The sequence below is a fragment of the Symphodus melops genome, assembly GCF_947650265.1.
Source record: "Symphodus melops genome assembly, chromosome: 13".
Lineage (NCBI taxonomy): Eukaryota > Metazoa > Chordata > Actinopteri > Labriformes > Labridae > Symphodus > Symphodus melops.
The window spans coordinates 24141175-24168699 of record NC_136703.1 but is presented as its reverse complement, the minus strand read 5'-3'; the positions used below and the strand labels follow the sequence as shown (position 1 = coordinate 24168699).

General features: G+C 42.5%; 2 protein-coding genes across 4 annotated transcripts in view; both read right to left on the bottom strand.

The window, feature by feature from the left end:
* atp9a (ATPase phospholipid transporting 9A) overlaps positions 1 to 16144 on the bottom strand; it is an 80644-nt gene extending 64500 nt beyond the window's left edge. For both annotated transcript variants that reach the window (XM_079359280.1, XM_079359279.1), the window contains exons 1-17: positions 15943 to 16144; positions 13562 to 13706; positions 11738 to 11851; positions 11334 to 11442; positions 10130 to 10188; positions 8776 to 8827; positions 7600 to 7694; positions 7251 to 7331; positions 6276 to 6351; positions 5744 to 5820; positions 5423 to 5583; positions 5185 to 5327; positions 4029 to 4141; positions 3190 to 3399; positions 1301 to 1462; positions 313 to 405; positions 105 to 188 (exon numbers count right to left, since the gene is read on the bottom strand). In XM_079359280.1, the coding sequence (XP_079215406.1) occupies positions 105 to 188; positions 313 to 405; positions 1301 to 1462; positions 3190 to 3399; positions 4029 to 4141; positions 5185 to 5327; positions 5423 to 5583; positions 5744 to 5820; positions 6276 to 6351; positions 7251 to 7331; positions 7600 to 7694; positions 8776 to 8827; positions 10130 to 10188; positions 11334 to 11442; positions 11738 to 11851; positions 13562 to 13706; positions 15943 to 16010 (1842 nt within the window). In that variant the 5' untranslated portion in view covers positions 16011 to 16144. The remainder of the gene's footprint in view (positions 1 to 104; positions 189 to 312; positions 406 to 1300; positions 1463 to 3189; positions 3400 to 4028; positions 4142 to 5184; positions 5328 to 5422; positions 5584 to 5743; positions 5821 to 6275; positions 6352 to 7250; positions 7332 to 7599; positions 7695 to 8775; positions 8828 to 10129; positions 10189 to 11333; positions 11443 to 11737; positions 11852 to 13561; positions 13707 to 15942) is intronic.
* A 1635-nt stretch (positions 16145 to 17779) lies between these two features.
* On the bottom strand, positions 17780 to 25297 carry sall4 (spalt-like transcription factor 4). 2 transcript variants are annotated; one of them, XM_079359403.1, is made up of 4 exons: positions 25049 to 25297; positions 20165 to 22627; positions 19772 to 20076; positions 17780 to 19683 (listed from the first exon to the last, which is right to left on the bottom strand). In XM_079359403.1, the coding sequence occupies exons 1-4, from the start codon at positions 25113 to 25115 to the stop codon at positions 19249 to 19251; spliced, it is 3270 nt and encodes a 1089-aa protein (XP_079215529.1). In that variant the 5' UTR covers positions 25116 to 25297; the 3' UTR covers positions 17780 to 19248. The 2 variants fall into 2 exon arrangements, with proteins under 2 accessions (XP_079215529.1, XP_079215530.1); XM_079359404.1 differs by lacking the exon at positions 25049 to 25297 and adding an exon at positions 24859 to 24956.
* Between the last annotated feature and the right edge of the window lie 2228 nt (positions 25298 to 27525).

The following is a 27525-nucleotide window of genomic DNA, read 5'->3' as shown; positions in this document are numbered from 1 at the left end:
ACTTGAACATGTCTGCAGAACACATCAGTCTGTTTTGTCTTCTCAAACACAAGACGGGGGAAACTTTCATCATCAGCCTTTTTGCCTCCTGAGCTGTCACTTACTTCAAAGTCTTGATACTGCTCCTCTGTCAGAGACTTCTTGGAGACCACCAGGACCCTGAGGCCTTCCCTCGCCATGTTTCCGCACTAGAAAACATTCGGCAACATCTGGATTTAGCACGTCACCAAGAGGAGTTTTTACGACGGGGATTAAATCTGTGTTTTCACATCTTTGTCATGTCTAACGAGGGGGGGGGGAGAGCATTGATACCTCCTCTTCCAGCCAGTCGTTATACTGCACGATGCCGGCCATCACCACGTCAGCACCCTTCATGTAGAAAGTGATCTCTCCGTTGGATTCGTCCTAAAAAAAAAAAAAAAAACGTGCATTCAAGTTCGGACAAAATAGAAAAAAAACAAAAATAGACCCTCCAGTGTGCTCCGCTCAGGAGGGATTTCCAGAGTGTGCCCACGTGAGCGAAGGTGCACGTGCACTAATTTGTGATTTCTGTGTTGCCTGGAAATGCGCAACTTATTTTGGTATCCTCACGGGGCTCTGACAATATTTTCATAAGGAAGTTGACTTTTTCAAAATCCCAGGCTTCCTAAGCTTTGGAGGTGGCCAACACAAATACTATCAGTCATCAGCGTTAGTCACAGGTTAGTAAAGGTGAGCTTGTTCTCAGATAATATGTTTTAATAGCCATCTTGCTGTTTGTCTAATTCAAGTCGGTGTACGGCCCAAATTATCCTCCTAGCAACAAGCACGGAGCCGCAGCGGGTTTGAAGGGAATCATTGTCATTAATGAAGGGGAACTCCAGTGTTTATAAACTGAGGCTCTATTGTTTTACTTTGGAGCCAATATGAATTATAGGCCAAAGAAAGGATTGTTATAGAAATAGGCAAACTAACTCCATTGAGGAAAACAGTTTTTTTTTTTTAAGCTTCGAGGAAACTTGCCGGCCGTGACCGGGGAGTTCATTTTGTTTTATTGTCTGACTTTGTTTCAGAAACACACTGAAGAATCCAGCCAATCACAGACCAGCAAAGCTGCATGTTGTGCAAAGTCAATTGGCTGGTTTCTGTCAATAGAGTGCTGTGATGAGTGCCAATCTTACAGGTCATTAAAAAAATACTGTTTCCTGTTTGTCATTTTCCTGTTTTATATAGAAATTTTGTAAACCAGGAATTCCAGCTCCTCAAAGTGACGGGATGTAGCTCAGCATCAGTGAAACAACGAGGGCTCAGCAGCACTCACTCGCACTATGATGCCCATCCTCTTGCTCTCATAGGTGAAGGGGAATATCTGCAGGATGGTGAAGTTCAAGATTTGTCCAGTAGGGGTCCGCAGCTGTATGGAGGACTGGTCTCTTCCCACCAGAGTCAGACCCACACTCTCAGTCCACTGCACCAGCGACACCTATCAACAACACATGAGTGTGTGAGTGTGAGTGTGTGTGTGAGTGTGAGTGTGTGTGTGTGTGTGTGTGTGTGTGTGTGTGTGTGTGTGTGTGTGTGAGAGTGTGTGTGTGTGTGTGTGTGTGTGTGTGTGTGTGTGTGTGTGTGTGTGTGTGTGTGTGTGTGTGTGTGTGTGTGAATGCAGGTGCTTTTAAAATAAAACACATCTCACACATACACTCAGCGAGAGGAGAAAAGTAACTCCGCTCCGGGTTAGCCGTTATGTTCCATGACTCGAGTTCCACAGACGACAGTGAAGGCCACTTTGGGCTGAGCGGGATGTCAGAGAGCACAGTAACCATTCATGACTTAATCAATAGCTCGAGCGCTTTCAGCACTCAAACACAATCGATTGATAAACGAGGGAAATGTTCATGTCGCTACTGAAAATACTGTTTTTAGTTTGCGTCTTTCTAAAAAGGACACAGCGGATGAAATCCATTAATGACAATAAGCTAACGTGTGTGTGCGTGTGTGTGTGTGTGTGTGTGTGTGTGTGTGTGTGTGTGTCTGACAGGTCTGACGCACCGAGATGGAAGAAAACAACAACCTGCCTTTTTTTTTTTAGATTTAAAAAGTAAATTTTAAAGTTTCAAAAATGACTTTTTTTTGTAAACAGATGATCATGTAGTCTGCAAATGCCTGACTGGGAGCGTTGTTAACGTCAGAAGAGCTCCGACTACCAGGAAGTTTTTCATCCAGGTTTGGGAAATATGAACGTTTGAGCTGAGTCACAGTCTACAAATAGTCACTGTGAAGGCATTTCTGGATCTGGAGTTTAACCACAACGGCAGCAGCAGCACCTTGTAATAGCAGCGTCTGGGTCGGCTGCAGATTTTTTTTTTTTTTTTAAATCAGACTGAAAACTGCTGGATTTATTTGGTTTGACTCAAAAAACCACAACACGGCTGACATGGGCTTTTATGAGCTGTAAAGCAAAGTGATTCAGAAAATGAAGTGTCCTCTGTGAATCACACCTAATGTAGGTCACCTTTCAACGTGTGATACAAAGCGCCAGTCAGGGCTCTGCTTCTTCAAGAACTCACTGTTCAGACTTTCATCCCGTGTGACCGAGGAGAAGAAGAAGAAGAAGAAAAAAAAGAGCTTCCTTCAACAATACCAACGGCAGATATTCAATCACAGCAGCTGTCCCGCGCTCTACTGAGAAACGTTATCAAAGAGGAAACTCGAAAGGTCAGAAGTGCAATGGGCTGGGGAGCACATTAAGGAAATCCGTATTTATGCTGCAGGAAATGGATCAAGTCGAATTCTGCCGTCCTCTTCCTGAGGTTCAAAGAATACGTGAACGAATCAAGGACATAGATGTGGAGCTGTCAAACTTCATCCTGAGATAGACGCTCGTCTCCCCGGGCGACGCAGGATTACAGGATTTGCACAAACGACTTATTGATCAAAAAATGCGAAAACAAGATTTTCACAGTCGACTCTTTTTTTAAAGATATTTTTTAAGGAAGATTGTTTAAATCATTTCACTTTTTTTTTAGAAACATTGAAAGGGTTTTCTTTCTGTTTAATTAAAGGAAGCAAATTTGTAACTTTTACATTCTTATGCCAACAGAAGTCGGTTGTTTTAGATCATCTCTGCATTAAACCGTTTGGTTGATGACATAAACATGAACGTGCCGAAACCCGGAGCAGAACGTGATTCTGTGCGGCTGATCATCGTACCTCGTCTGGGCTGGAGGCCTGGTAGACTCTGCATGTGTCTTCATAGTGCTGCTCGGCCTCGGCCTGGTCCGTCACCCCGTTGGACTCGTACACGGGCGTCACGTTGTGCACCAGGGCGATGGCCTTCACGGCCTCGTGAACTCTGCTGCTGATGGTCTTGCGGACCTTTGTGGCTGCCGGAGCCCTGGAGGCCGGCAGGTCATGGGTGGGCTGAGGAGAGGAATGAAGATCAGATCAGGAGAGTACGGCTTCGAGGGTCTAAGGAGAAATATAACACTCATCGAGAGGAAGTTGTTTTTAATACGGTCGGGCTTGTTCGAAGACCAGGCAGCAACAACGATCAATGTGACCTGTCCAATAAAAAGGAGCGTGACTTTAAATGTTCATAGATTGTTTTTTCAGATTAGCTGTTTTGAACTCATTTTCATCCCCCCGGGGTCTCAATCACTGCTGCCATAGTGGCCCTATAAACATAGCCAGATGTGTAAAGTAAATATGAAGGCTTTGGCCTCTGCATTGTGGCCTTGCTATTTTTAGAAGGCGGCGCGTTCCCGGGGTTAATGGTAGCGTCATTAAAGAAGTCCGGTCAGTGCTTCGCTTGTGGGCTAATCCTGTTTCCTGCTTCGCTAACCTCTGGTGTCAACGGGGGACAAAGGGTGTCATCTGAGGTCAGGAAGCATTCACTCAAACAATAATCACAAACTGATATGTTTCCCACAACAACGCTTTTGTCTGTTTGCTTTACCCTCTGCAAAGATTTGGGAATTTCAACCTTTTTTTTGTTTGTTTGTTTGTTTTTTTTGTACACTTTGACTCCTGCCCTGTGAAGAGTATCTCACCTGTGTGTAGGCGCTGAACACGTGGCTCTGCACTTCATCCATCGAGTCCATCCCGTAGGCCACAGTTCCAAGATGGAGGCGCCTGAACACCATCTCATTTTGAGTCAGAGTTCCTGGTCAGAGACAATTTATTACGATCACTTTTAAGAATAATCGAAGCATCATTTGACAGATCAGCCACGTCTCTGTTCAGACAGAAAACGAGCACTGACTCATGACTGACTTGAAAGAAGAACCTCTGAGGTCTTTGAAATGTTGCTCGGGATCAATAAAGTATCTATCTATCTATCTATCTATCTATCTATCTATCTATCTATCTATCTATCTATCTACGACTTCCTAAAACGTAATTTCAGGTATTTTTAAGTACTCCAAACAAAAACGTCGTCTGCTGTCTTATTCTGCGAACAGAGTTAAAAAAAAAAAGTAGTAAGACAGTAGTTGTTCATTCATCGGTATTGGAGTTGTTCTCATGACAGGTATCAGAATCAGTAACTACTAAGTCAAACTTTCTTTTTATAGTTTGGATGAGATCTATTTCTTGTTGCATTGATAGCTGTAAAATATGTTCTCCCTCTTTCACACTTTGGGATTAGCACACATTCATCAATGACTTTTTACCTGTCACAAAAAAAACAAAAAAAAAGGTTGGAAATCCAGAAGCCTTTTCAAACACAAAACCTCTGTATCCTCACACTCACTTTAAAAGCGTTTTCTGTCAGTGTATCAGAGAGACCTGAGGGGGCTGGCACCGACCTGCAGACCCCAGCGACCTCCTCCAGCTCTGGACCGGGTGGGGGGGGGGGGGGGGGTCATTTTATTGGGCTTGAGAGCTATAAATCTGACGTGCAGCACCTCGCGCCTGAGGAAGTGCACTGGTGGAGGTGTTGTGCTCTGGAGGTGTGTACGGATGACAGACTTTTTTTTTTTTTTATGATTTAAGGGCGCAATAAGCAGCAGGTCTGCAGGAGCAAGAAACCCCCACAAGGGTAGGAAATGACTTAACTCTGTCCTTCTGGATACTTCCACAAGCCAATCCCCCGTGTCAGAACCTCTCATCTTAACACTCCACGTGCTGCCTCGTGTGCTTCTTTCTGGCCACACAAACACACGCAGCCCTGCTCTGCTTTCATTAATTAAATTCTTTAAGTCTCACCTGTTTTGTCTGTGAGCAGGTAGGAGATGCGTCCGAGCTGTTCGGGTATGGTGCCTGCTCTCACCATCGTCCCAGGGATCTTGGAGTCTTTCTTAATCATCCAGCTGAAAACCATCTTTCCCATATCCAGGTTGACACGCAAACTGGATCGAAAAAATAAACACTTGTTAAATACAAAAGGGGTAAAAAAGACAAAAAACAAGAGGCGACTTTGAAAGAGTGAATCTCAAGGCCGAACCTGATGGGCACAATGTGAGAGAAGAGCAGTATGAAGCGAAAGATCTGGAGGTACCAACGGCCCGCAAAGTGCTGCAGGGCCACCATAACCAGCGAGACCACTACCAGGGCCCCAAACAGGATCTTTGTCAAACAGTTCACCTCCAAGTCAAACAAACCCACCTAGCGGGAGGAACAGAAGCAAACATCACGAGTCACATCAACGGAAATGTTCTCTCTGTAATCATTATGAAAGTTAAAATAAATCAAGAAACACGATTTAAAGTGAGATAAGTGACAGGCGTGTGCTCGCTCGTCAGGCTCTGGCTTCACGCTACTGTACCTTGTGCCGGGGGTTGGAGGTGTTCATGACACTGCGCAGCTCCCTGCCTGTGTAAATCACAACCCCCACCACGGTGCCTTGAGAGAGGGGGAGAAAAAGACGTTAAAAAAAAAAAAAATAAAAGCTGCCGCAGGTCCATTTAATAAAAGCCCCCACATAAAACACGAGTGTGTCAAGAAGATGTTTCCCAGACTTATAATAACGACAGGAGTCAACTTTTCCAAGTGAGTTAATGTCATTAGGAATACGGGAGGCCGCTTTTTAAAGTGCTTAATGGATTACGTATGATAGCACGGCGCAGAGTGTTCGAGAAGAAGCACACTTTTTAACCATTTTCGTTAGCCGCCCCCGAGCTGTTCATTAATGTCTGACTACCTTGTTATTCCCTCAGTGTGTGCGTAAGTATGAGTGTGAGTGTGAGTGTGTGTGTGTGTGTGTGTCAGATAAACAGCAATGTAACTGCACGCTAAGAGCAAAAGGCCGGCCCGTGCTACTTCCTGGCTATTAGCTGCAGCAGCTGTCAGATATTTACCAGAGGCAACAACGGTGCTGGCCCACAGGGTGTTCTCAATGCTCAGACTTTCATTAACTGGAGGGTCGCCGTCTTCCTGTAACAGTTGAGACAACAGTTACACAGCATGACGAGGACGGGAGACAGAAGGAACCCTTATCTTTGTTAAATAAACATCATGTAAGGTTTATCCCCCCCCCCCCCCCCCCGTTCAGACGAGGAGGATGAAACATCACAGGATTTATCTTCAGCTAACGTGGAGGCGCTTTACTCAGACTCAGACTTTTGATTTGTTTCTCATGGAATCATTCAGGATGTTATAAAAACAGGCAGCTGATTTGGAAATAGGTCTGAAGGGTGCAGGTCATGTATGGTTTAAACTCCCACATTCAAGCAGAACCTTCCTGTTGCTAGAAAAAATAAATCTCATCTAAATCTCCTAACACAAAGTGTGATGCACGTTCCTCTTCACTTCTGATCTCTGATGAGGTTTTTACTTTTCAACTTGAGTCAATGCGTCTGGGTTTTTTTGGTCTTACAGCTTTTCCCGGCTGCAAAGAAAACTTCCCCTCGGGGGACGACAAGGTTCAAAGTTAGTATGGTGTAGAAGGTGGGGCCTTTGTTTCAGTCCTGTTCGCTCAGTAAAGTCATTTTAAGTGTGCCACAGATTTTTGTTGAATCTTTCTACAACCCGAGCGACACCTAAGAATGAAGCTTGACTGTGCACGGGGGGAATTGTTGGTCACTGATTTTAAATCTGATCATGCAAATTGTGAAAAATTCTACCGTGCATGAATTTTTATTTTTAATTTTTTCTACTTTGGTTCAGTTTGAAAAAACTGCTCAGCTTTAAGAGGAATTTCTTCGTCCTAAGATTCCTCAAATGAGGAACACATTGAACATTTGATTACCCGTTTGTGGGCATGTTTTGTCCCGCTCCTGGTTTTGATTTGATTGGGGATTCGTGTCTGAGGGAAGAGCTGCATCAGCACTCACCCTGGTGAACGTCCCGACGAAGTTATGGATGTCGATGTTGGGTTCTTCCACGTACACGTACGATCTGATTTGGAGAAGATCCTGAAAGATAAAATTAAAACCCACAACTTTAAAATGACTTTAATAAAAAAAAAATGGTTTCATATGATTTAACGTGTTTACAATGAGGCATGCACGTACTTGAGTTAAATAACTTCTCTCTCCAAATCAAAGACAAGATTCTTTAACACCGTGAGCACGTGCTCACATGTTCATCAGATCTTTTTTTTTTTTCACAAAATAAAAAGGTGCTTCATTCATTTCCTCCCAGATCTTGCCTCCGTTTCTACTCTTCATTTTTTTGACTCACTGCAGCGGTGGGCAGCCTCTGCGTGCAGGCCACCGGGAGGCGCAGTTTCCAGTCCGTCTCTCCATCCAGCTGGTCAGTCCTCAGGAAACAGGAGCCTGGGGAGGAGAGGACAAAGAGCTGCCACTACTGGAAACACATCCACCTCTAGAGGGCAACAGATTGTCTTTGACTTTTAAAAAAGGAGGCACGTCACAAGCTCCATTCTTCATTGTACATTTCTGTTTCTGCAGCAGGCGACCGTTTGTGCTCTGATACAGATGTGTTGTGTAAATACATGATAAGACGTGCATTAACATGTTGAAGCATCACAAGTGAAAAGGAGCTACTTTTGTGAATGGGACAAAGCTGCATATTAGTGTTGGGATGGAAGCAGAGGCCCCCACCCATGACCCATCCCCCCACAGGGCTGCGTGCGTCATCCTGCCCAAAACGCCCCCAACCCTGGCCTAGGCTCTTCATAATTGACCTAATGGCCTCCACATGGAAGAGAGATAACCCAGCTCTATTTCCAGTAAAACAAAGCTGTTGTTTTTTTTCTTCCATCCCCCGACAGGAAGACGCAACAACAACAGCATGCATCCAGCTCCTCTTTAAAAAAACAAAAAAAAAAAAACCTACGACACACATTTGGGTTTTGTGGAGGTATGAATAAAGCTCTGTCGTGCGATGAGAAATTATTTTCATGAGCTGTGCCTCGGGGGGTTTGTTATTTGAAATGGGCTTAAGTGTATTTTGTATATGTGCAAATAAAGGCTGCAAGGCACACGAGTCAAGTTGGTTCCATCGCTCAGAGATCTTGTCTTAATCCATATTTGATTATTCCGATCAGGCCTTCTCCTCTCATGTCTCCTGTTTTCTCTCTGCATTTGATTTTTAAGGCCCGGAATTTTCCTTTGTTATCTTCTCATTTGAAAGACAAAAGGAGTCCCATAGACAAAGGTGAAAAGGGGAACAATGTTTTGTCTGTCTCACCTCCACATAACATGAGAGTAGGGAACTTTGAGTGATAGTTCAGTACTGGACCCAATTACAATTTAGACATTGTAGCACTTCCTGCCCCGGCTCAGGGCTAATCCCTGCATCTCAGCGCCCTTTTAAACAAGTCATTTCCCCAGACAGGCAGCCCGGCCGCCGGCCTGTTGTGGAGATCTGGATGAATGACCAGCAGATGTTTACCATTTCTTTCAGAGGTCCTTAAAAAGATCATGTCAGCAGGAACACGCTGGTTCTACAAAGAGAAGGAGAGAGAGAGAAAAAAAAAAAGTTCAACATCACTTCCTGATACCCCCCCCCCTCCCTCCCTCCTCGGCTCTTTAACTGTAGAAAAGTTAAAGACTTTTCATGTGTCACATTACCAAACAGCCCGTCAGTCAAAATACTAAAGCCCTACTGCAAATCAGCCTGTCGTGGCCTGAACGGGACCCTGGCATGACACGTCTCTCCACTGCACAAAATATACATCACATTTACACTGCAAAAAAAAAAAACTGTCTAAAGACACATTCACCTGATAAGAGCAAATAAACATCTTATGTGGTGATATGTGCCTTGTATTATTTAAGTCTTTGTATTTTTTATCCCCCTTATTTAATTAATGTAAACTTGCTCATAGCTGTTCTTTTTTTTTTTTGTTCTTCTTTTTTGATATTGATGCTGTTTATATTCCCTGTTTTTTGGAGCTGCTGTAACACCCAGAAGATTATCCTTATCCTTAAAGGGAAAACTTTGCAGACTTTTTGCAGGCTGCCTCCGCAGAGTTTCTAACTACAAGCAATTTCAGCCTTTTTTCCCCTGTAATATCTTTAACTCTTATGTTTGTCAGGACTTGCAAACTGAATTTGACTTTTTTTACGTGCAATTAGATGTTTTTACACTTGCTAGTTCATGGACGTTTTTTTTGCAGTGCAGTTCATGTGCAGCGTGCACAGATTATTGCTAAGTGGTCAATAAAGGCTAACAGAGATGTATTATGATTGCTTTCTCCAAACTCTAAAGGCCTCTCTGTGTTTGCATCTTTTATGATTGGTAAGCCCGCATAACTCTAAATCACTCAGTCATATTAGTGAAACGTGCGGGACAACATGTGTGACCTTTCCTTCAGCTGCTCTTCAATGAGTGATTCAGAAAGACGCCCTGAAGTTGGAAACTGAAGACAGGGACTCGCGTCTCATATTTCATGCACAAAGACCTGGAGACGGACGCGAGACATTTTCCCTCAAACTCAAGCTAACTTTACATATCTGAAAGTGGGACGAACGAGAGAGATCAAATAAACAAACGTATATCAGTAAATGCTGCATAATTGAGTTTGTGTTTAGGATCCAATTAAAGGCCTTTCTGTTGAAGTCTGTTGTGTTTGTATTGAGTTTGACAGGCTGAGGCTCGGCATTGATCACAAGATTACAAAATCTTTACTAACTCCTTTCACCTCAGTTACCAGAGGAGCACAGAAGATTAGCTGCTTTCATTGAACAAAACAAAAACAAAACTTCACCCTTCTGGTTGTTGTTTTTTTTTTTTTGTTACAAACCTTTTCCACGATTATGAGATCTCCAACTTGAATACCGCTGCTCTTAACCTTCACCGTGCCTGCAAAACAGAACACATGTGAAAGTAAATGAAGCGCTTCAACACTTTTGAGTATCGTTTGATGGGTTGAATATGCAAACAAATTCAATTTGTAATCCCCCTTGTCTATAATGCACCAGCAATGAAGCTGATCCTTCAAAGATGAAAAAAAAAACCAAGCTTTCCCGTGTGGTTTAAATCAAATCTGACTTCTTTTTGGGTGAACTGTCATCGTCCCCCCCCCCCGTCCTCCCCCCCTCTCCCACCGTGAATTTAGGAGAAGCAATTTTCCTTTGCAAATTTGAAAGAATGCCGGGGGAGTCGAGGCTTTTCTCTCATTTCAGTGGGAATGAACAGGCAAAATTGTTTGGAGGAGATCACTGACCCCTGCCCTCTGCTCTGACCTCCGGGCTTTGCATATGTAAGACATTAAAGCAAATTAATATTGCTTTGCATTCGGGGTTCAAGAAACTTCACAATAGTGATCTGCTCCACTGAGCAGCTATAGATAACTATATAGAGATGAAGATTTGATTTATATAACTGAATTAATCCATGTCGGACCCTTTAGCTCAGAGCTCTCCAACCTGTCTTCATCTGAAGAACTTAAAGAGGAGAAGAGATTAAAAAGCATCACATCAGCTTTACACTTGTTTTTATGGTCAAAACGGTCAAAAATGTGGAAGCAGAAATTTAATCTCCATCTCTTAATGATTTATTTATCGCACTAACGAGTGTTCATGTCAAACATCCAATGCTTCTAGCTTCTCTTATTGGTTTGCTTTTTTTCTAATACATAGAAGTAACTTTAGATCTTCAGTCTATGTTTGACTCAAAGTTGCCGCCAGTGAAAGAGAGAGAGAAAGCAACTACAGGGAGGGGGCGATCATGGAGGCAACCAGTCATTGTGTTTATGGGGAAAACAAGCTGCCACATCAAAGGAGCAAAAGTGATGGAAACGGCGAGAGGTCTCCTGCTTTTTATAGCTGCTAGCACTTTATACCGAGGCCTCTTCTGTACACTTTTACATCTCTGCTTTCAATTAGCCACCATTTCCCTTAGCCCCAATAAGTTTTAATAGGACCAACCTTCTACAGTTAATACACAACGCTTATGCATGCGGAGACGTGAGCGACACGGCGTGCTCGGGCCGCTCTCATACTCACCTCTGGTGGAGAGCTTGCTGTAGATCTGAGAGTTCACCTCTTTGTCCCTGATGTAGCATCGTATTTCTTCCACCGCCTCCCTCGTGATGGTGATGGTCAAAACAAGACCCTGGACAGAGAGAAATGTCAAAAATGTCACCAAAAAAATAATAAACTTCCTTTGCAGCTCAGAACAATGAAGGTAATAAAGTCAGTGTCGGAGCAAATGAGTTTGTAGGAACATTTCCGTCAATATTCAAAGAACAGAAGAGACGATTCAGCGCACACATGACGACTCTTCTTTTTATTCATTTATAGAAAGTCAAAGAAACGCCACGCGTGTTTCATCCGCTTCATCACCACGTTTGTATGATTTTAAAACGAAGATGGGAACTACTACTACTACTGTGTGACGCGTTACATACCAGAGGGACCCAGTAGGTGTAGAGTGCATATAAGCGGAGCTCGGGGATAAACTGGGAGCAGGCCAGGAGCAGGAAGTACAAGTTGAAGAAGTACTTGAACTGATGAAACAGCACCTGTGAAGGAAACCACATCATGAGCAAGTCCAACATCTGTTCATTCAACCGTACAGCATCATGACAACGATTACACAGTTCACGTTGTGCTTCGTCTCGACCCCCGTTTAATGACCTTTTGGATGAAGAGTCACATTGTGTCTACAGTAAGCTTCCTCGTTCAAACAAAACAAACACTTCAGAGATGATGAAGAGCTCTGGGAAATTAAAAAGGGAACATTTTCACACACGAAAAGAATAAACAATTAAATCTCTGGTTGAGAAAATAATCTCAGACTGATCTGTTTATCTTGGATCGCAGCACTTATCGTAACACTTTTCGAGTCAGACATATTCACAGAGGAGTAAAGGGAATAAGTGACTATTTGACTGAATACAAAGAATAAAGTCGAATGATTTAAAGTGTTGCATCATCCAGGTTAAAAAGTAAAAACCTGTTCAATCACATGTCGTTCACTTTCTAGGTGAGCTAAGCTCAGGCACACGGACGCTCGTGTCATATTAGCACTGATGACAACACTTGGCTCAGTTTAATTACCACCAGAGTGCAACATGACTACAGAGGGAAACCATGTGTCCTCTTCATGCTGCTGCTGCTGCTGCAAGGAAGAGAGAGAGAGCGAGCGAGCGAGCATGCACAGAAACATAAACACAACAATATGTCCACCTGAGAAGAACTTCTTGGCATGAACAAAGACAATAAAAAACAGCACAATTTGCAATGCAAAACACATCTCTCTTGTCTTTAGCTTTGCAAACAAATGTGAGGCACATGTCTGACTTCATATACAAAAAACATTCAGAAGATGGTAAGACAACTGAATGTCTGGAAAGCAAATGCATATGGAAATCAGGCCGGGGAAATGTGAGGGTCATAAACACACAGCTTAGGACAATAAATCCTGTCCACGCAACGTCTCATCCATCGTTTTGGTTACACTGAGGCCCAGGTCCATGCGTGGGGAGCAAAACATGAGAAGTCCACACACAATATATTCATACACGTGAAAACACAAAACGATGAGCACGCCAAGTGAAATCAAAGTCTGTGACACGCTCAGGAGTTTCTCCTCCATTCAGGCGTCTCTGCTCGTCAACACTGAGGGACAGCAACTGAGTCCGGTATGTGTAAGCTTTTAAAGAGTCCAGTTAGCAACATTAGCATCAGCAACTGAGTCCGGTATGTTAACTTCTGCGTCCGCAGGGTCGCACGATGGCGTCAAAAAAACGGAGGAGAAACCTGCACACAGCGTGACGTCACAAGACCAAAACGCCCTTTTCCCCGCCTTTACACAAAAACACCTCAAACTGTTCCTGGAGGGAGTTTCCCAAAAGGTCACCCTGAAATGCAGTTTGAGTACGAAAGGACAAAACCCTGTTTTCCAAAACCTCCCTGACTTTATCTTTGCCTGTGCAATAAAATGAAAACAATTATAATCTGAGAGAAGCCGATCGCTCGATTTAGCTTCAACTGACTTCATGAAAACTGTTAGAAAACATCATGATGTTCAAGTCTTCCTCCAAAAGCTTCGATGTACGCACGCTGTGTGCTCTGAAGGTAAGTCATGCATAATATTGATGAAGTTGTGATTAATGACTCAGTCCTTACATTATGTAAGATGTGATGCAGATTCAACAAAGAGGTGGGTGGGGTGTGTGTGTGTGTGTGTGTGTGTGTGTGTGGGGAGGTGACCTTTGACTGATACTAACCGCAGGCAGGAAGGTGAAGAAGTTGTACTTCTGGTTGTTAATGACATTCCTGGGGTACCTCTGATCCCTCTTTTCTGGGTGGCCGAGCCACACGGTGCGGGGACGGAAGTCGCCCATGCCGCAGCATCTCGACCACGGACAACACCTGAGAGGAAGAGGTGGGCGGGAAAAGGAAATATAAGAAACATCCCACCAGGAACACACGGATGAAATATTCCCCCTCAGAGCGATGAATCTGTCGCAGTAACGCCTCCATTTTTAATGAATTTCTCGACACGTCTCTTTGTGAATGTGTTGCTGATTGAAGCTACAGAGTCCACAGGTGGACCAGTGAGAGCCAAAGATCCATGAAGACCTGGTAATAAATAATAACTTCAACAGGAAACAGGCGGCCACTCCTCTGGCTCTTTAATAGCTGCAGACAAAGTGGCTCCATCTGAAGGAAAGTCAACATTAAAAACTTTGAAGACAGACGACTCAGTTCTGAGATGATTAATCAAACTTTTTTTCAGCTTTCATGTTCTTAAATGTGCATTTTTTCAGTAAAATATGAATTTTTAAATATGAAAATCCTGATTTGTTTAGTTTTATGGTCCATGACTTTCCTTCTGCCCTCTATCTGTTTTTTTTTTTTGTTTTTTTTTCATCTGAGAGCGTCATGAAGACCAGCTGCAGCAATGAAACAGCCACTGGATGATCCCAAATCAACTACACTAAAACTAGTTACTGTAAATATTCATAAATGAGCTTTATGTTGCTCTTCTGAACTCCCACTGACACAGCACAGCTCATCATATTGTAGATAATGACTCAGGAGTATAGAAGCAGGAAAAGCAGAGGTGTAATTAACCAAATGAATGATGGCTGTCATCCGTTCAGGGCCCGGCCTTCACTGCATCCTGGGACAGTTGAAGAGAGCTGAATCGTGATGACTTGTTGTTGTTTTTTTAACACCTTTCATCAACATTAAATCAAGAAATAATCAACGATAAAGTCAAAGTGCACAGAGACACCATTTGCAGCCCTAACCTTCGCCACTGTACGAGTGGTTTGAACGCTGGTTATATCGTACCATAAGCTTGAAGTGAAAAGCAACCTAGTTTAGTTTAGTTTATTAGTTCATTTGAGCAGCAGAAAAAATAACAGAACAGATTTACTCATAAAAGAAACGAACGTATGTGACCCCTGACTTATCAAACATGAAAGAGCAGTTTGTGACAATTTACTTGTGATCATTTAAATTATAAAGAAGAGAGGAATACAATTTTTTTTACCATCAATTAATCCTTTGATAGGTCCTTAATAACACCTATTTGATCATTTATGATCATTCAAGTTTTAGAAAATGAAAAACAGAACCTAGACCTTTGATAGGTCCATAATAACACATATTTTGTCGTTTCTGAACGTACAAATTGTTAAAGTAGGAAGAGAGATACCAACCTAAAACAACATGAACATTATAATGTGAGGGGAGGGGACAGATCAACTTCATGCTCGTTTTGCAGGATGTGCTTTAAGTCACTGTGTCACATTAGACAGAGAGGGCTGTCCATTATTGAGACTATACCAGTAATAACATGCATCTAAACGTATCATTTGAAGTGTAATAAAAAGTGTTTATCGCTGGGCTTCCTTGTTGAAGTAAGTTAGCTTTAGCTGGGTGAATAAGCTGGGTGTGTAACTGAACTATGAGAGGTGGACAGGTGTATTAGATGCATGATGCTCATCATGTTTTACTTTAAATAAAGAGGCGTGTTGAGCTGCTAGCTACAATCCTTCCAGCACAATAAGCAGCCTCATTCAAGATCTGCATACATGTGTTAGTAAAGGGAGGTGACGTCAGCGCGACAGCCTGATCAGACTATTGGCTGCATTTCATCACTGACACTGCCCTTCATCATCACCATCACCATCATTTACGAGGGCCTGCCTCTGTCTGTGCAGGACAAAATAAACCTGCAAAGCACCACAAAGCCTCAATGTGAAATAAGGACACCGGGTTAGGGTTAGGGTCTGGTCTGGGGCCTACATCTCAAAGTGGTTTCAAGCTGTTTGACAGCCTGAGCTCGACACGACCGAGCAAATATTGACATGGGCGTCACTGCACTTGATCCTGCTGCTGCCCGGAACAAGGGGCTCCGTTTTTAAGGCTTTAGCTGGCTTAATAAACGCAAGAAATGAATTGCTACTAAATGTTCGCAAAGCATGTTTGTATTTGGTGTTTTTGTCACCACTCACTGCTGTTTTTTTATCTTTTAAAAAGCGACAGTCGAGCTCCATATTGAAACAATGTCGCGCTTGTAAACAATGTAAAGGCTACAGAAGCTCGAGAGCCGTCCACAACATGTTAGCATTTCTGAGCTGTTTAACGCCCTTACCCATTTTGGTGTTTATTGTCTTGTCTTTTCGGCCGCCTCACGGGTTGTAGGGGGATACTGTCGGTCATTCCTGCAGCTCCGAGTAGCGGCCGGGTGGCGGGAGGCTGTCGGCTCGCAGCCTGGCAGTAGCGCTACTGGGCGGGGGCTTCCCAGCTGTCACCGGCGCAGGACGGATCATCAGTCAACAGAGGGCTGCTGGGATAGCAACACTTAGCTTAGCATTAGCCACTGACCCATCTCAAATAAAATATTTCAAAAAATTTCTTTCTATTTTTACAGGACTGAATAAATTATTTAATGTTCTGTTGCATGGTGGAATAACATTAAGTTGGAAATTCTAATATGTTGAGTTACAAGTCTGTATTTGTAATTCATATTAATTTATATATAAGTTGTTGTTCATATTCAATTTAGCCCAGGCTTTCTAAACATTGGGGCCCCATATGGGTCACCTGAAATGTTTATTAATCAATACATTAAAAATAAATTGTGTATCAAAATACATTGAACACAGGCTACAGTGTCCCACAGTCAATGACAAACCAAGAAACTTGCAGGATTCAAGATGAACTTTATTGTGTCCCAAAGTTAGAGATTTGTCTTGGACTCTTTACTGTGTGGAAGCCATGCAGAAAGACAAACGCCATTATTCACATCAGACATAAACCATGAAATACATTCAGTAGAATAAGTCTTTGTTTTCCACTGTGCAGAATGAAATGCCATCCCAGCCCTTCTTCCTCCGTCCACGATAATAATACAGAATAAAAAGCCTAAATGTAAACATAAATGTTTACTTCGAACACAATACAAACACTATTGGGTGATTAAGAACAAATTAAAAGCTGTATGTATTTTGGATATCGAGGGTTGCTCGAGTTTTGATAAGTGAAGTTTGGGTCAAAAACCATCAAATTAGCTTATTTCTGGTGATGGCCACATCCCCATCCATCTTCATTTGCAGTTTTAGGGTAACTAGGCCTACTGATTAATGTTAAAAAGTTTCTCTACTAGAATAGGTACATGTGAGTAGAAATATAGGAAGCCTATGGATCTCCTGTAAGACTTTAGCTTGAGCCTCTGGAAAGTTTCGCTGGGATGAGGTAATTCCCGAGTGTTTGCATCAGTGTAGATTAGAAAGTGGTTGGCATATAAGAGTAAAGCTGAAACCATTTTTTATATATTAGCCATCTGTTGCACATACATTTTAAAAAACCCCTTTTCAATATTATGCAATCAAGGGGTCCACACTTGGGGAAATGTACAGGTGTTGAATATTCCTAGAAAGCAGCATTGCTAGTTTGATTGCATCAAATTCAAAGTTATAAGAAAACATTTTATTATCGTGTACATCACACGTGTATTTACTGCAGTTTCTAGTCATTGTATTTCCTCTTACCCCCTGTATGCCAGCTTCCAGTTCAAGTGACCTATTATGACAATGTGCAGAGAATTGCATTATGCCATAATAGTAAGGGATAGGCCACTGTATGGTTGACCTGACACAGGTTGTGGACACATGATTAGAGAACAACCTTCAGCTGCAGATGCAAATAGATTTTTGTTTGGGATGCAAAATTCAGGGGATTAATGGCGTCTGATGGGTAATGAGGAGGCAAGAAAATAACTCACTTAAGTCATCTGAAGGTCAAGTTATGTAAATTAGGGATATTATGTGCATTCAAAGCTGCATAGAAATAAGTGTGGGGACAAGCCAAGGTACGTCTCAGTAGCTATGGACAGAATTAAAAAAAAAAACATTCCCCAGCTACTTTCAGCAATGATTAAAAATGATTTGGCAATCATCTCCCTGAGTAAGTAATGACAGGAAAAATACTGAAAAACTCACCTTGATTTTATTTTTCAAAATCAGAAAACACGGAGGTGAAGGAAACATTTGAAAAACAAACAAAAAAAACATTTACATTGTAAACAGGGCAAATTGGCTCAACATTACTTGAATTGTAGAGACAACTTGAAAGCAGTTTTGACATGGTTTGCTAAAGAAAGGCACAACTTGGCAAATGCATATCGATAAAGGAATGTACAGCAGGGGCCAACAAAGTACTCTGACCATTCTGAGTTGTGTAAAGTGTCCAGTGATACATTCATTACTGTTCAACCCAGCAGTTTGAGAATGAAAAATCTTTTCACGTATACAAGAATGTATCAGAAAAATGTACAGTGTTGTGTTGAGCGTAGGGGGTCTGGAGGACGACTGAAATCTAAACGAGGTAGAACTTACCCCCTAAACTCAAGCATTTTGTGGATTATAAATAAATTAATGATGCTACGAGTTCATAAGAAAACCGAGACCAAAAGACAGAAAATCAAGTTATTTGGCTGTGTAAAAGAATTGTTACAGTTAGTACACAAGATTGTTGATTTGCCCTTTCCTTGTTCCTCAATTAAGATAAAAAAAGCAGTGAAATGTAAATATATGTTCAACCTGAAATAAAGTGCAGGCATGAGCCCATAAAAGTATATAAAAGCCCTCGGACCTCAGCAAACTGTAACAACAGATAAAGTGGAATATGGTGACTTTGATTAGCGTGTTTTACTATGTAGCATGTTGTCATGTTTAGTCTTACAGAATCTTCTTAACCGTGTGATGCATCGAAAGACATGTAGCAAAGCATGTATGTTAGGGGTTAGGCACTTGGCAAAAATATATTAACGATTCACTTTTGTATCCTACAACTAATGTCACACGAACGTGTAACTGAAATTACAGAGTTGTTGAAAATGTTATTTAATAGACAAGATACTGGACCAATCTCTAAACCGGATCAAAAGCCCCTTCAAGATGAGACATGCAAATGACATTAACCTCGACAAAAATGTACAATGTTGTAAAAATCTATGGCACACAACAGGAGGGAAAGTAGTCATAGATACATACAGTAAACTACACCATTATTTCTGAACACAGAGAACAGGTGTCCGTTAAAAGTCATGCCCTGAAAGTTTCTTTGTCTAAATCCTTCAAAAGTATCAAGGAGAGAGTCTGAAATAAAGCAGTTTCAAGTAAATTATACATTCAAACTTGTGAATAGACAGCAAAACAAAAAAGTCACAGGAAAAAAAAAAAAAAAAAATACCCGCATATGTTTATATAAAATAAAACTACAGTAGTTATATCAAGTTCAACTACAAAAATAACACTTGCGAATCATTCAGATCAGGAGGAGAGAGAGCTGCAATGCAGTTACTTGGAAGGTCAAACAATCTCGGCTGAATTCTACAAGGTTTTCTCTGTTTGTACCTCAGTCAAAACGAACACATTCAAAAACTAGGGTGGTAAGCCTAGTTAACTGCAATTTTACCCTCCTCCATGAAATGTGGGAACTGCGATTTTGGCACACTGTCCGAACTGTTTTTCTCAATCTCAGCCATGGAGGCAGGCAAGCCAGAATGGGAACCATCCATCTTCACAAGACCTCCAGTGGAGCCTATAAGAGGTCCACCGGCAGGGCTCCCAGGGATTGGGATGCCACCACCCTGGATCACAGAAATTTCATTGGTCTTCATGGTTAGGCCACCACTGAAGGCAGCGGCATACTGGTTCCACATGGAGGGGTCAAAATTCATCTGTGGAGCAACCAGTTCTTTGGGGGCCTGCATCATCTCTGGCAACATCTTGGCCTCGGAGCTCATTGCCATCAGTGCCATGGGGTTGTCCAGACTGAGACGCTGGCCACGCCGGGATGTTGTGTTCCACATGTGAGTGCCGATGTGTACCTAAACACGAGAAACAATTACTACAACCTTCTCCGGATTCCTCATTTAACGTAGACGTATTCATCGACACTGTCAGACGATGACGTACCTTCAGATTTCCCTTTGTGGTGAACGCCCTGCCACAGATGTTGCAGGCGAAAGGCTTCTCCCCAGTATGAGTGCGCTCATGGATCTGCAAGGCACTGGCAGAAGAGAAGTTCTTGGCACAAACGTGGCACACATGCTGTTTGGATGATCGTCTCGGCGCAGAAGAGATAGAGGAGGGCATGGATGTTCCCTGAGGCATGTGGGAGCTGAACAAACCGTGAGGGCCCAAAGGATTCTCTGAAGGGATCTTCATCTCCAGACTGGCCAGACTTGATGGCACCCTCATGAAGGACATGTTGCTTGGAACTGTTGGAACAGAGGCTAGGTATTTAGATCATAGCACTCTTACACGACATCTTGTACCAAAGACTTCCCTCTGAATGAATAAACTCACCATAGTCTCCGTTTGTCAATGGAATAATGGGTTCTTCTTTGATTGGTTTGGGAGTGAAGCTGCTGGATGCTGTGAGGTCGAGGGCTCCACCCGACTCATTGCCACCTTGAACACCAGCATCTGGCTCAGGTTTTGGCATATTGCGTGCATATGCCTCAGCAGCAGACTCAGGAGATTTGCAGCTACTAATGTTGGTGTTTACTGGTGATGGGGAATTAAGGGACATAGTGGAGTCGGAGACTGTAGGACTGTGGCCATTCTGATACTCCTGTTCTTTCGTAGCCAAAGGGGAATCTTTGGCAGTTCCCTCACTTTCTGATGTGGTGCTATTCTGTCGTTTCAGTGCAAGAGCAGACGTGAGATTCTTCAGGACATCGAGACTCGAAAATGTGGCAGGTGCAGCATGAATTTGTGGTTTTTCCTCCGAGGCTGAGGGCAAAGAATCTGAATGGTGGTTTGATGTCTGGGGCTTCAGCTCTGTCTCGTGATCCTCCAAGCTAGCTTCAAATCCGTTGGTTTCCACAGGGGTCTCTTCTGGAAGTGACGACTCCATTCCTTCTGCCTCTTCAAATTGATTTTCTGGCACTGGGGTGTTGGGGATCTGGCCGCCCATGTGCATACGAATGTGCTGCTGAAGAACCACAGCATTGGTGAACTTCTTCTGGCAGATGGGACACGAGTGCTGCATTTTGAGAGGAGTGTTGGCCCTGTGCACTCCATAATGGGCCTTGAGGTTACCTTTGGTGGAGAATGCTCGGCCACAGATTTTGCACTTGTAAGGCCTCTCACCCGTGTGTGTACGATAGTGCATCTTCAGTGAACTCTGGCAGCTGAGCACCCTATGGCAGATGACACATTCGTTTGGGTCGTTGGTTCTCTTATCCAGACAATCCACCATATGCTGGAGCTTTGCAGTTCCAGAGCTTTGCTCTCCTGGGAGGGCACTGCCATTCATCTGATGCAGGGCACTAAGTAGCTCTTTAGCATCCTTGTGATTGGGATCTAGTCCGGTCGCTTGGCCAAACATATTAGAGGAAACTGTAGGGGAGCCATCACTTGCCGATGGGGAGGGTCTTTGGGAAAACGGGTCCCCTGCAAAGCTATCAAATGTAGTTTTCAATCCTGGTATGGGTGATGGGTGGAAACCAGCACCAGGATGGCCTAGCATGGGCTTCATTTCAGTCATGTTGGACTCATCAAAGGGGACAGACATGCCAAAGGGAATGCCACTGCTGGTGGGAATACTATCAAGGTGTTCTGGCACAGGATGTGGGTTCATGCCGATGTGAGGATATTTGTCTTTATGCCGCTGGAAATGCACTTTAAGGTTTCCTTTGGTTGTGAATCTGTTTCCACAAATGTTACACTTGAAGGGTCTCTCACCGGTGTGAGAACGCAAGTGAATCTGGAGAGCACTGTCATTGCCAAAGGTTTTTCCGCAGTACTTGCACTTGTGCTTGTATAAGGAGTCCCCATTCTTTGATTCTTGTGGTTGGGTTAGCATCTTCGTCTTTACTTTTTTGGAAGGGTCCATTCCTGTTTGGATACTGCTGAAGGTGCCAGGGAAACCCATGACACCAGACGACTGTGGCAGAAGTGCAGGAAGACGGCTGGCGAGGTCTGGCATGCCCTTCAAAATGTCTGTTTTAGAGGTTGCTGAACCCAATCCTCCAGGCAGAGAGGCTGGGATTACAGCAGGCAGAGGTAATTTACCTTGTTTCATTGCCTCAAGAGAAAGGGTCTGACTTCCGGTCCTTTTTCCTATCAGAGCTGCTGCAGTGGACAGCTGTTGCGAAAGATGTGCACCAAGGGCTTTCAGAGGGTCCATAACTGCCCCTACTGATGTCTGGAGACTCTGTGGAGTCATCATGGCTACTTGGATCCGAATCTGTTCCGTGAGCTGGATTTGTTGTAGCTGCTGTTGCTGAAGGCACACCAACTGTTCCAAAATCATAGGGATGGTCTGCAGGGCCTCCTGTGTTGTGGCCAGAGATGCATTGTTTGATGAATGTTGGGATACAGCCACTTTAGTGTCTGCCATGGCTTCAAGGGTGACATTTGAATTTTGCATTTTGTTTGAGGGATGGAAAGCCTCGGGGCTTACAGACATATCTGCCTGATCCTGTTGTACCAAGTCCTCTGCACTGATGCTGGACTCCTCCTCTGTTCTTTCATGATGGTCTGTGTTGATGTTTGATAAGGAGTGGCTGCTGGAATGGCTCTCATCGTGGTCACTCGTAAGGCCTTCAGGAGAGCCTTGGGAATATTCCTCCGATACTTCATTGCCATCTCCGTCCTTCATAATGACCACCTGCTGACTCTTAGTGCAATTTTTCTCATGCTCAAGAAATTCTTCTTCATCAAAGAATTCTGCACAACACTTGCTGCAGACTCTGGTCTCGTCCATTCTGAACCTCTTCACTTCACTTCCAGATTCCTCAGCTTGATCACCTTGTAGAACCCCTGAGGAGAGAAAAATAAAAAAAATTAATGCATTTTAACCATCCCAAAAATGTAAAACGACAAAATTAGAATTCAATAAAAAGTATTGTTTTTAAATGTCGCAGTACATTGGAATCCACTTGTTAAACTTTGTCTGGCAGAAAGTGGAAGTTAATGAGTAAGATGCTTTTTTTTTCTCCATGAAAAGGAATTTAATATTTTCCTGTTGGTATTTTCATTCTACACTAAACAAATGCACCATTATTGTTGGTCCTTCTGTTGAGTATTATGTCCCCTTTTAGAAGGGAATTTAATTAATGCTCCTAAAAGCTTTCCCACACTGTGTTACTATTAGTTTTTATTTGAGGCTTAAATTGTGTGCATTGCATCAGAAGATCCACTCACTGCAAGCCACAATGTGGCTATTGTAAACAAGGCCAGCAGAGGGCAATCATCTACCTTTGACATTGCCCAGAACAATGTCCAGGGAGACAAAGAGCCTCTGGCATTAAATTACAGTGTTTCTGGAAAAAAAAAAAAAGCTATCTAGCACTTGTTAAAAAACAGCTCTGTTTCAATGAGTGACACATGATAGTAAGAACGTATGATCATTTAAAGAGTTAAATACACTTAAAGGAAATCTAGGTTCAATATAAGCAATCACATTTCTACTAAGTTTTTGTGGAACTGAGCAGGCCAGGAAACTACTTGACTTCATTCACATTTCAAACATTGGCTTTAAACGTAAAGTGAGAAGGGGGGGATGGGTTGATTCAATGTTGATACCTTTAAGCAGTTTCACAGCTTGTGAAAAACTTTAAGTGCTCCAAGTGTGCATTTTAATTTGTCTGCTAACCAAGAGGCCATTTCACAACTGGGTGTATTGTTAAATGCTAATGCCTCAAAGAAAAGGGGGGAGACCACCTGTTTGCATATGCCCAAGGAAACTGTTGGACTTGTTAATTGCTCACCAGGAGGCACTGAAGCGGTGTTACAGAAAGGGAGGGGGGGGGGGGCGCCTGCAAACTGAATTACATTTTGATCTGTAAGAGACTAAACCCACCCACATCTCACATCCAGCTCTCCCATGATTATCTTAATACAATCAATGTTGATAAAAGGAGTATAGACTATGTTAACACGGGGAATACTTTGTTCCCAAACCGCAGAACAATATCCAAACTTGGATGAAGTAAATAAAATGAGGCAACTCTCTGGTTTACCACTTGACGGCGCATGACCTGTACGTGATCACCGTTAGGAGGGGATGTATATGACACGAGGTCAGGCTAGGCTAAACATTTCACTTCACGAGCCTGTATGGCACATCATATTTAGCATTTTACAAAAACAGCCATCTTCAGAAGCCAGGTACGCTTTAAGCTGAGCCGAGTCTCTCTTCACATCGTGTCAGCAGAGTTTCCTCAATCACAAGGTGAGGTCTGCATATGGCAACACCAAAAAACGCACCCCCACCCAGCAAGCCTCCACAAAAAGGCCACTACTCCATCCCCCACCTCTCCACATATGTACGAAAGGAAACAGTCATGCATTAAACTGGGGGATTTATTGCCTTTAGGTCAGCTTACTCCAGAGTCACATTTCATACTGTTTTTAGGGGCACCTTTGTTTCAAACACTGAATAGGGTCGAACAGTTGCGCACAAATTAAAACTAAAAACATCAATACCACAAATGTAAAAAAAAATAATATTTAAATAGATTACATTTGATTCAACTAATTCAAGGCGCATAGTCATTAAACGTTAACACATCCAATAACTGAAACAAGCATTTAAACTCGGATCAACATAGAATACAGTGTTATTAGAAAAATGATGCGTCATGATAAATGAGAGCTTTTGGTGAGTGGACATAAAAACGCCTTTTAACAACCGTGGCAAACTTTTCACCACATTCTTCAATTTACCCAACAATCGACTAGTATCAAAATGCACGGTGTGAAATTATTATTATTATTTTTTTAAAGTTCTAATAGTTTGGCCGTAATGAGAAGTAAAAACCTACAAGTCAAAGATTCTGGGTTATTTGTGAATGAACCCAACCACAAAAGACGAGAAAAAGTTACAAATGCGCAAAAAGGATGCAGCTCGTTCACTGAACGGTTTCACCTCTCTGATGAAAGAAAGCCTCAAAGCTTACAATGTAACATTTGACCCTCGTTTGAACACCTGTATAGTGTTAAACAGTATTTCTCGTCGCTCACAGTATCCTGTCCTTCTGCAGCGTTACCTTTTTATCCTCCTGCTCAACTCAAATGGACAGCAACAGGTCAAAGAGCGACAGAAACACTGGAGAAGTCATCCCCCCAAACTTTGAGATAAAACATCCACAGCTCTCCACACGGCATGGCCGGGCTAAGGGTAAAGTTTTTTTTTTTTTGGGTTAACCAGCTCTCTCATAATCTCGTGCGTAAACTTACCATTTCCTAACGAAGCAGGCTCGTCGGAGTTGATCTGCTGCGGTTTGGCTTGCTTACGCCTCGACATGGTGCAACCATCGGGAGCAAAAAGAGTTGCAAACAATTTTCCTCCCCTTCTTCAACAAATTCTTCAGGGCTTGGAAAATTAACCCCCTCTCAAGTAGAAATGCGCATGTCACCGTAATTATTATTATCAATAATGCATTGCGATTTATCACGGTCCTCTGACAGCTGATTGGCTCCAGTCCAAGCGCTCACACATTATTCAAATGGGCTCCCTATTGATGAGCGGAGCGGAGGAGCAGGAGGGGGCGGGAGGAGCCCTGCGAGTGGACGGAGCGCAGGATGGAGGCAGGCTCAATAACACCCAACTCATCGCTCTTTTTCCTTGTTCATGAATAGAAGAAGAAGAAAAAAAAGCTTATAAACAGCAACAGTGGAGGACGAGCACGAAATCATTCAGACGGAATAGTCCAGAATAGCCGCGTACAGTCTGTCGCACTAATAATCAAAATACAGGAATGACGAAGTAAACCCGGATACGTGTAGAAAAAGTCCTCTCATGTAGCCTACTATATCAAAACACACTCATACAAGTGTTTGTTTTCTGACCGTGCAACTTTCTTTTAAAACGGTTTTCATGGTGATGATGCGCAAAGACGCGCAACACCGTGGACCTGAAAGATCTTCTTATTTATTTATTTGCTACTTGCATTAAATATGATGGTTTGAAGCGGTTTCAAGCCTGAGGGCATGTCGCAAATAAATAAGAATATCTCTGGGGGCCATTGTGTTGTTCTTTCATGACTCAACACCTGAAACAGTGATGTGTGTGTTTACTGACTTTTCAGGTTTGCATGGTGCCAAACCCTTTAAATTCATTTTTTTTTTTACCTCCAGACTCAAAGTAATGCAGACAAATATGATGAATCTAAAGAAAAGTGAGTCCTTTGTATTGTATCATAGCCTAATAATGTACAGATGTTCCTTTATCTTCCTCTAATGTTTGGTTGAGAAATGTATGGATTTATTGGTATTTTGTTTCCAAAAAAAAAAAGGGTCTTAATGTGCATTTATACTCCAAAACAGTCCAAAGTTGAAGTAGATTACATTTCAGGGACGTAAACTGGTGGAGCCTCCGAAACACGTCCACTGATTCTGAAATGCTCTTGCTTTTGTTCATAGAGCATACTCCAGATTGTTGTGATTTTCCACCTTTAAATGAAGAGGGTGCAATTCTGTTTCTGCAGCCGGCTCCATGATATTTGAAATATAGGCTGCACAGGTTAACTGTGCTCTGACACTTTATTGTGTTTCGCCTGTAGCTTCCTCAGGGTCGTCATGGCCACACACAGGCGTGTTACATACATGTAGTTGTATGGATTCATCCGGGTCATAGCCTTAAACACATACAAGTGTTTTTTTTTTTTTTTTTATTATACAATGGTTCTGTATGCATGCTGTTAAACACGTTCAGATAAAACAGATCGTAATAAAAATAATGTCCTCTTGCAGCTTCGCTGTTATGAATCAGTGATTTTACTTCAGGCACATAATGTACACATTTATCTCTTCAAATACATTTTCAGTTATTAGTACTCGTGTTGTTTTTCAATAGCCAAACAATCAGGGAATCATTGTTCATCAGTACATGTGTGAATGATAGTTTTACTAGTTTTATTTTCAGGAAGTAAAATGATGAAGGTTGAAAATACTCAGCTCTTTTTGACATTCGATTGCAAGACATTTCAGCTACTGAAAAAAAGTACCAAACATGAAATAACCATAAAAAACAGTTTATTTAAGGTGATTTGTGTTCATCCATGGTTGTGACTAGGAATTGTAAATTTTCCACTTTTTTAATCTTCACCAGCTGCCCTGAGTCTGCTCCAAAGTGTCGTTCCTTACAAACCGACTGACTTGACTGCTGTGAATGCAGGTAAAAGTAAAGAATAACAACACGTCACATCACCGGGTTCAGCCAAGATGTAAGCTGTAACCAAGCCTCATTGACTCTGAGAGAGATTATATGTTTGTCTTGTCTTTGCAACAATTCGGCCCAGAGGTATACTGCTCCAGGTCAGCCATAATGACAACATCAGCCAGATGAACACATGCCGAGGCTGATGTGACGAAATAAAGAGGCGAAGCAGATGGTTGATGTTAAAACAGAGGAGCAAAGACAGTCGAGGAAATTCACTTTACATCCCAGATGAGTCACAAAAAATGGGAAAAACCTTCATTTGAGCTGGTGTCGCCTCCTGTTATATGAAAGTGGACTCCACAAGATAAAAGCAAAGTTTTGAGACATTTGCAATTAAAAAAAAAAAAAAAAAAAGGATGAAAGGTTTATTGCAAAGCAGGTTTTAAAGAGGTTCAATATTGTGGTAAATAAATAAAAGAAGAGAGTAGAAAACAAGAGTGAAACAACAAATCTATTTTGGGTACAAGATTTATGATATGCTAAGTGAAGCAGC

Bases quoted from the DNA above. Each gene is read 5' to 3' on its own strand.
- sall4 (XM_079359403.1), bottom strand. From the start codon at position 25,115: ATGTCGAGGCGTAAGCAAGCCAAACCGCAGCAGATCAACTCCGACGAG. The intron at 20,077-20,164 runs GTGAGTTTATTC...CTGTTCCAACAG, and splicing joins ATTGACAAACGGAGACTATG to TTCCAAGCAACATGTCCTTC. The intron at 19,684-19,771 runs GTACGTCATCGT...TCTCGTGTTTAG, and splicing joins CCACAAAGGGAAATCTGAAG to GTACACATCGGCACTCACAT.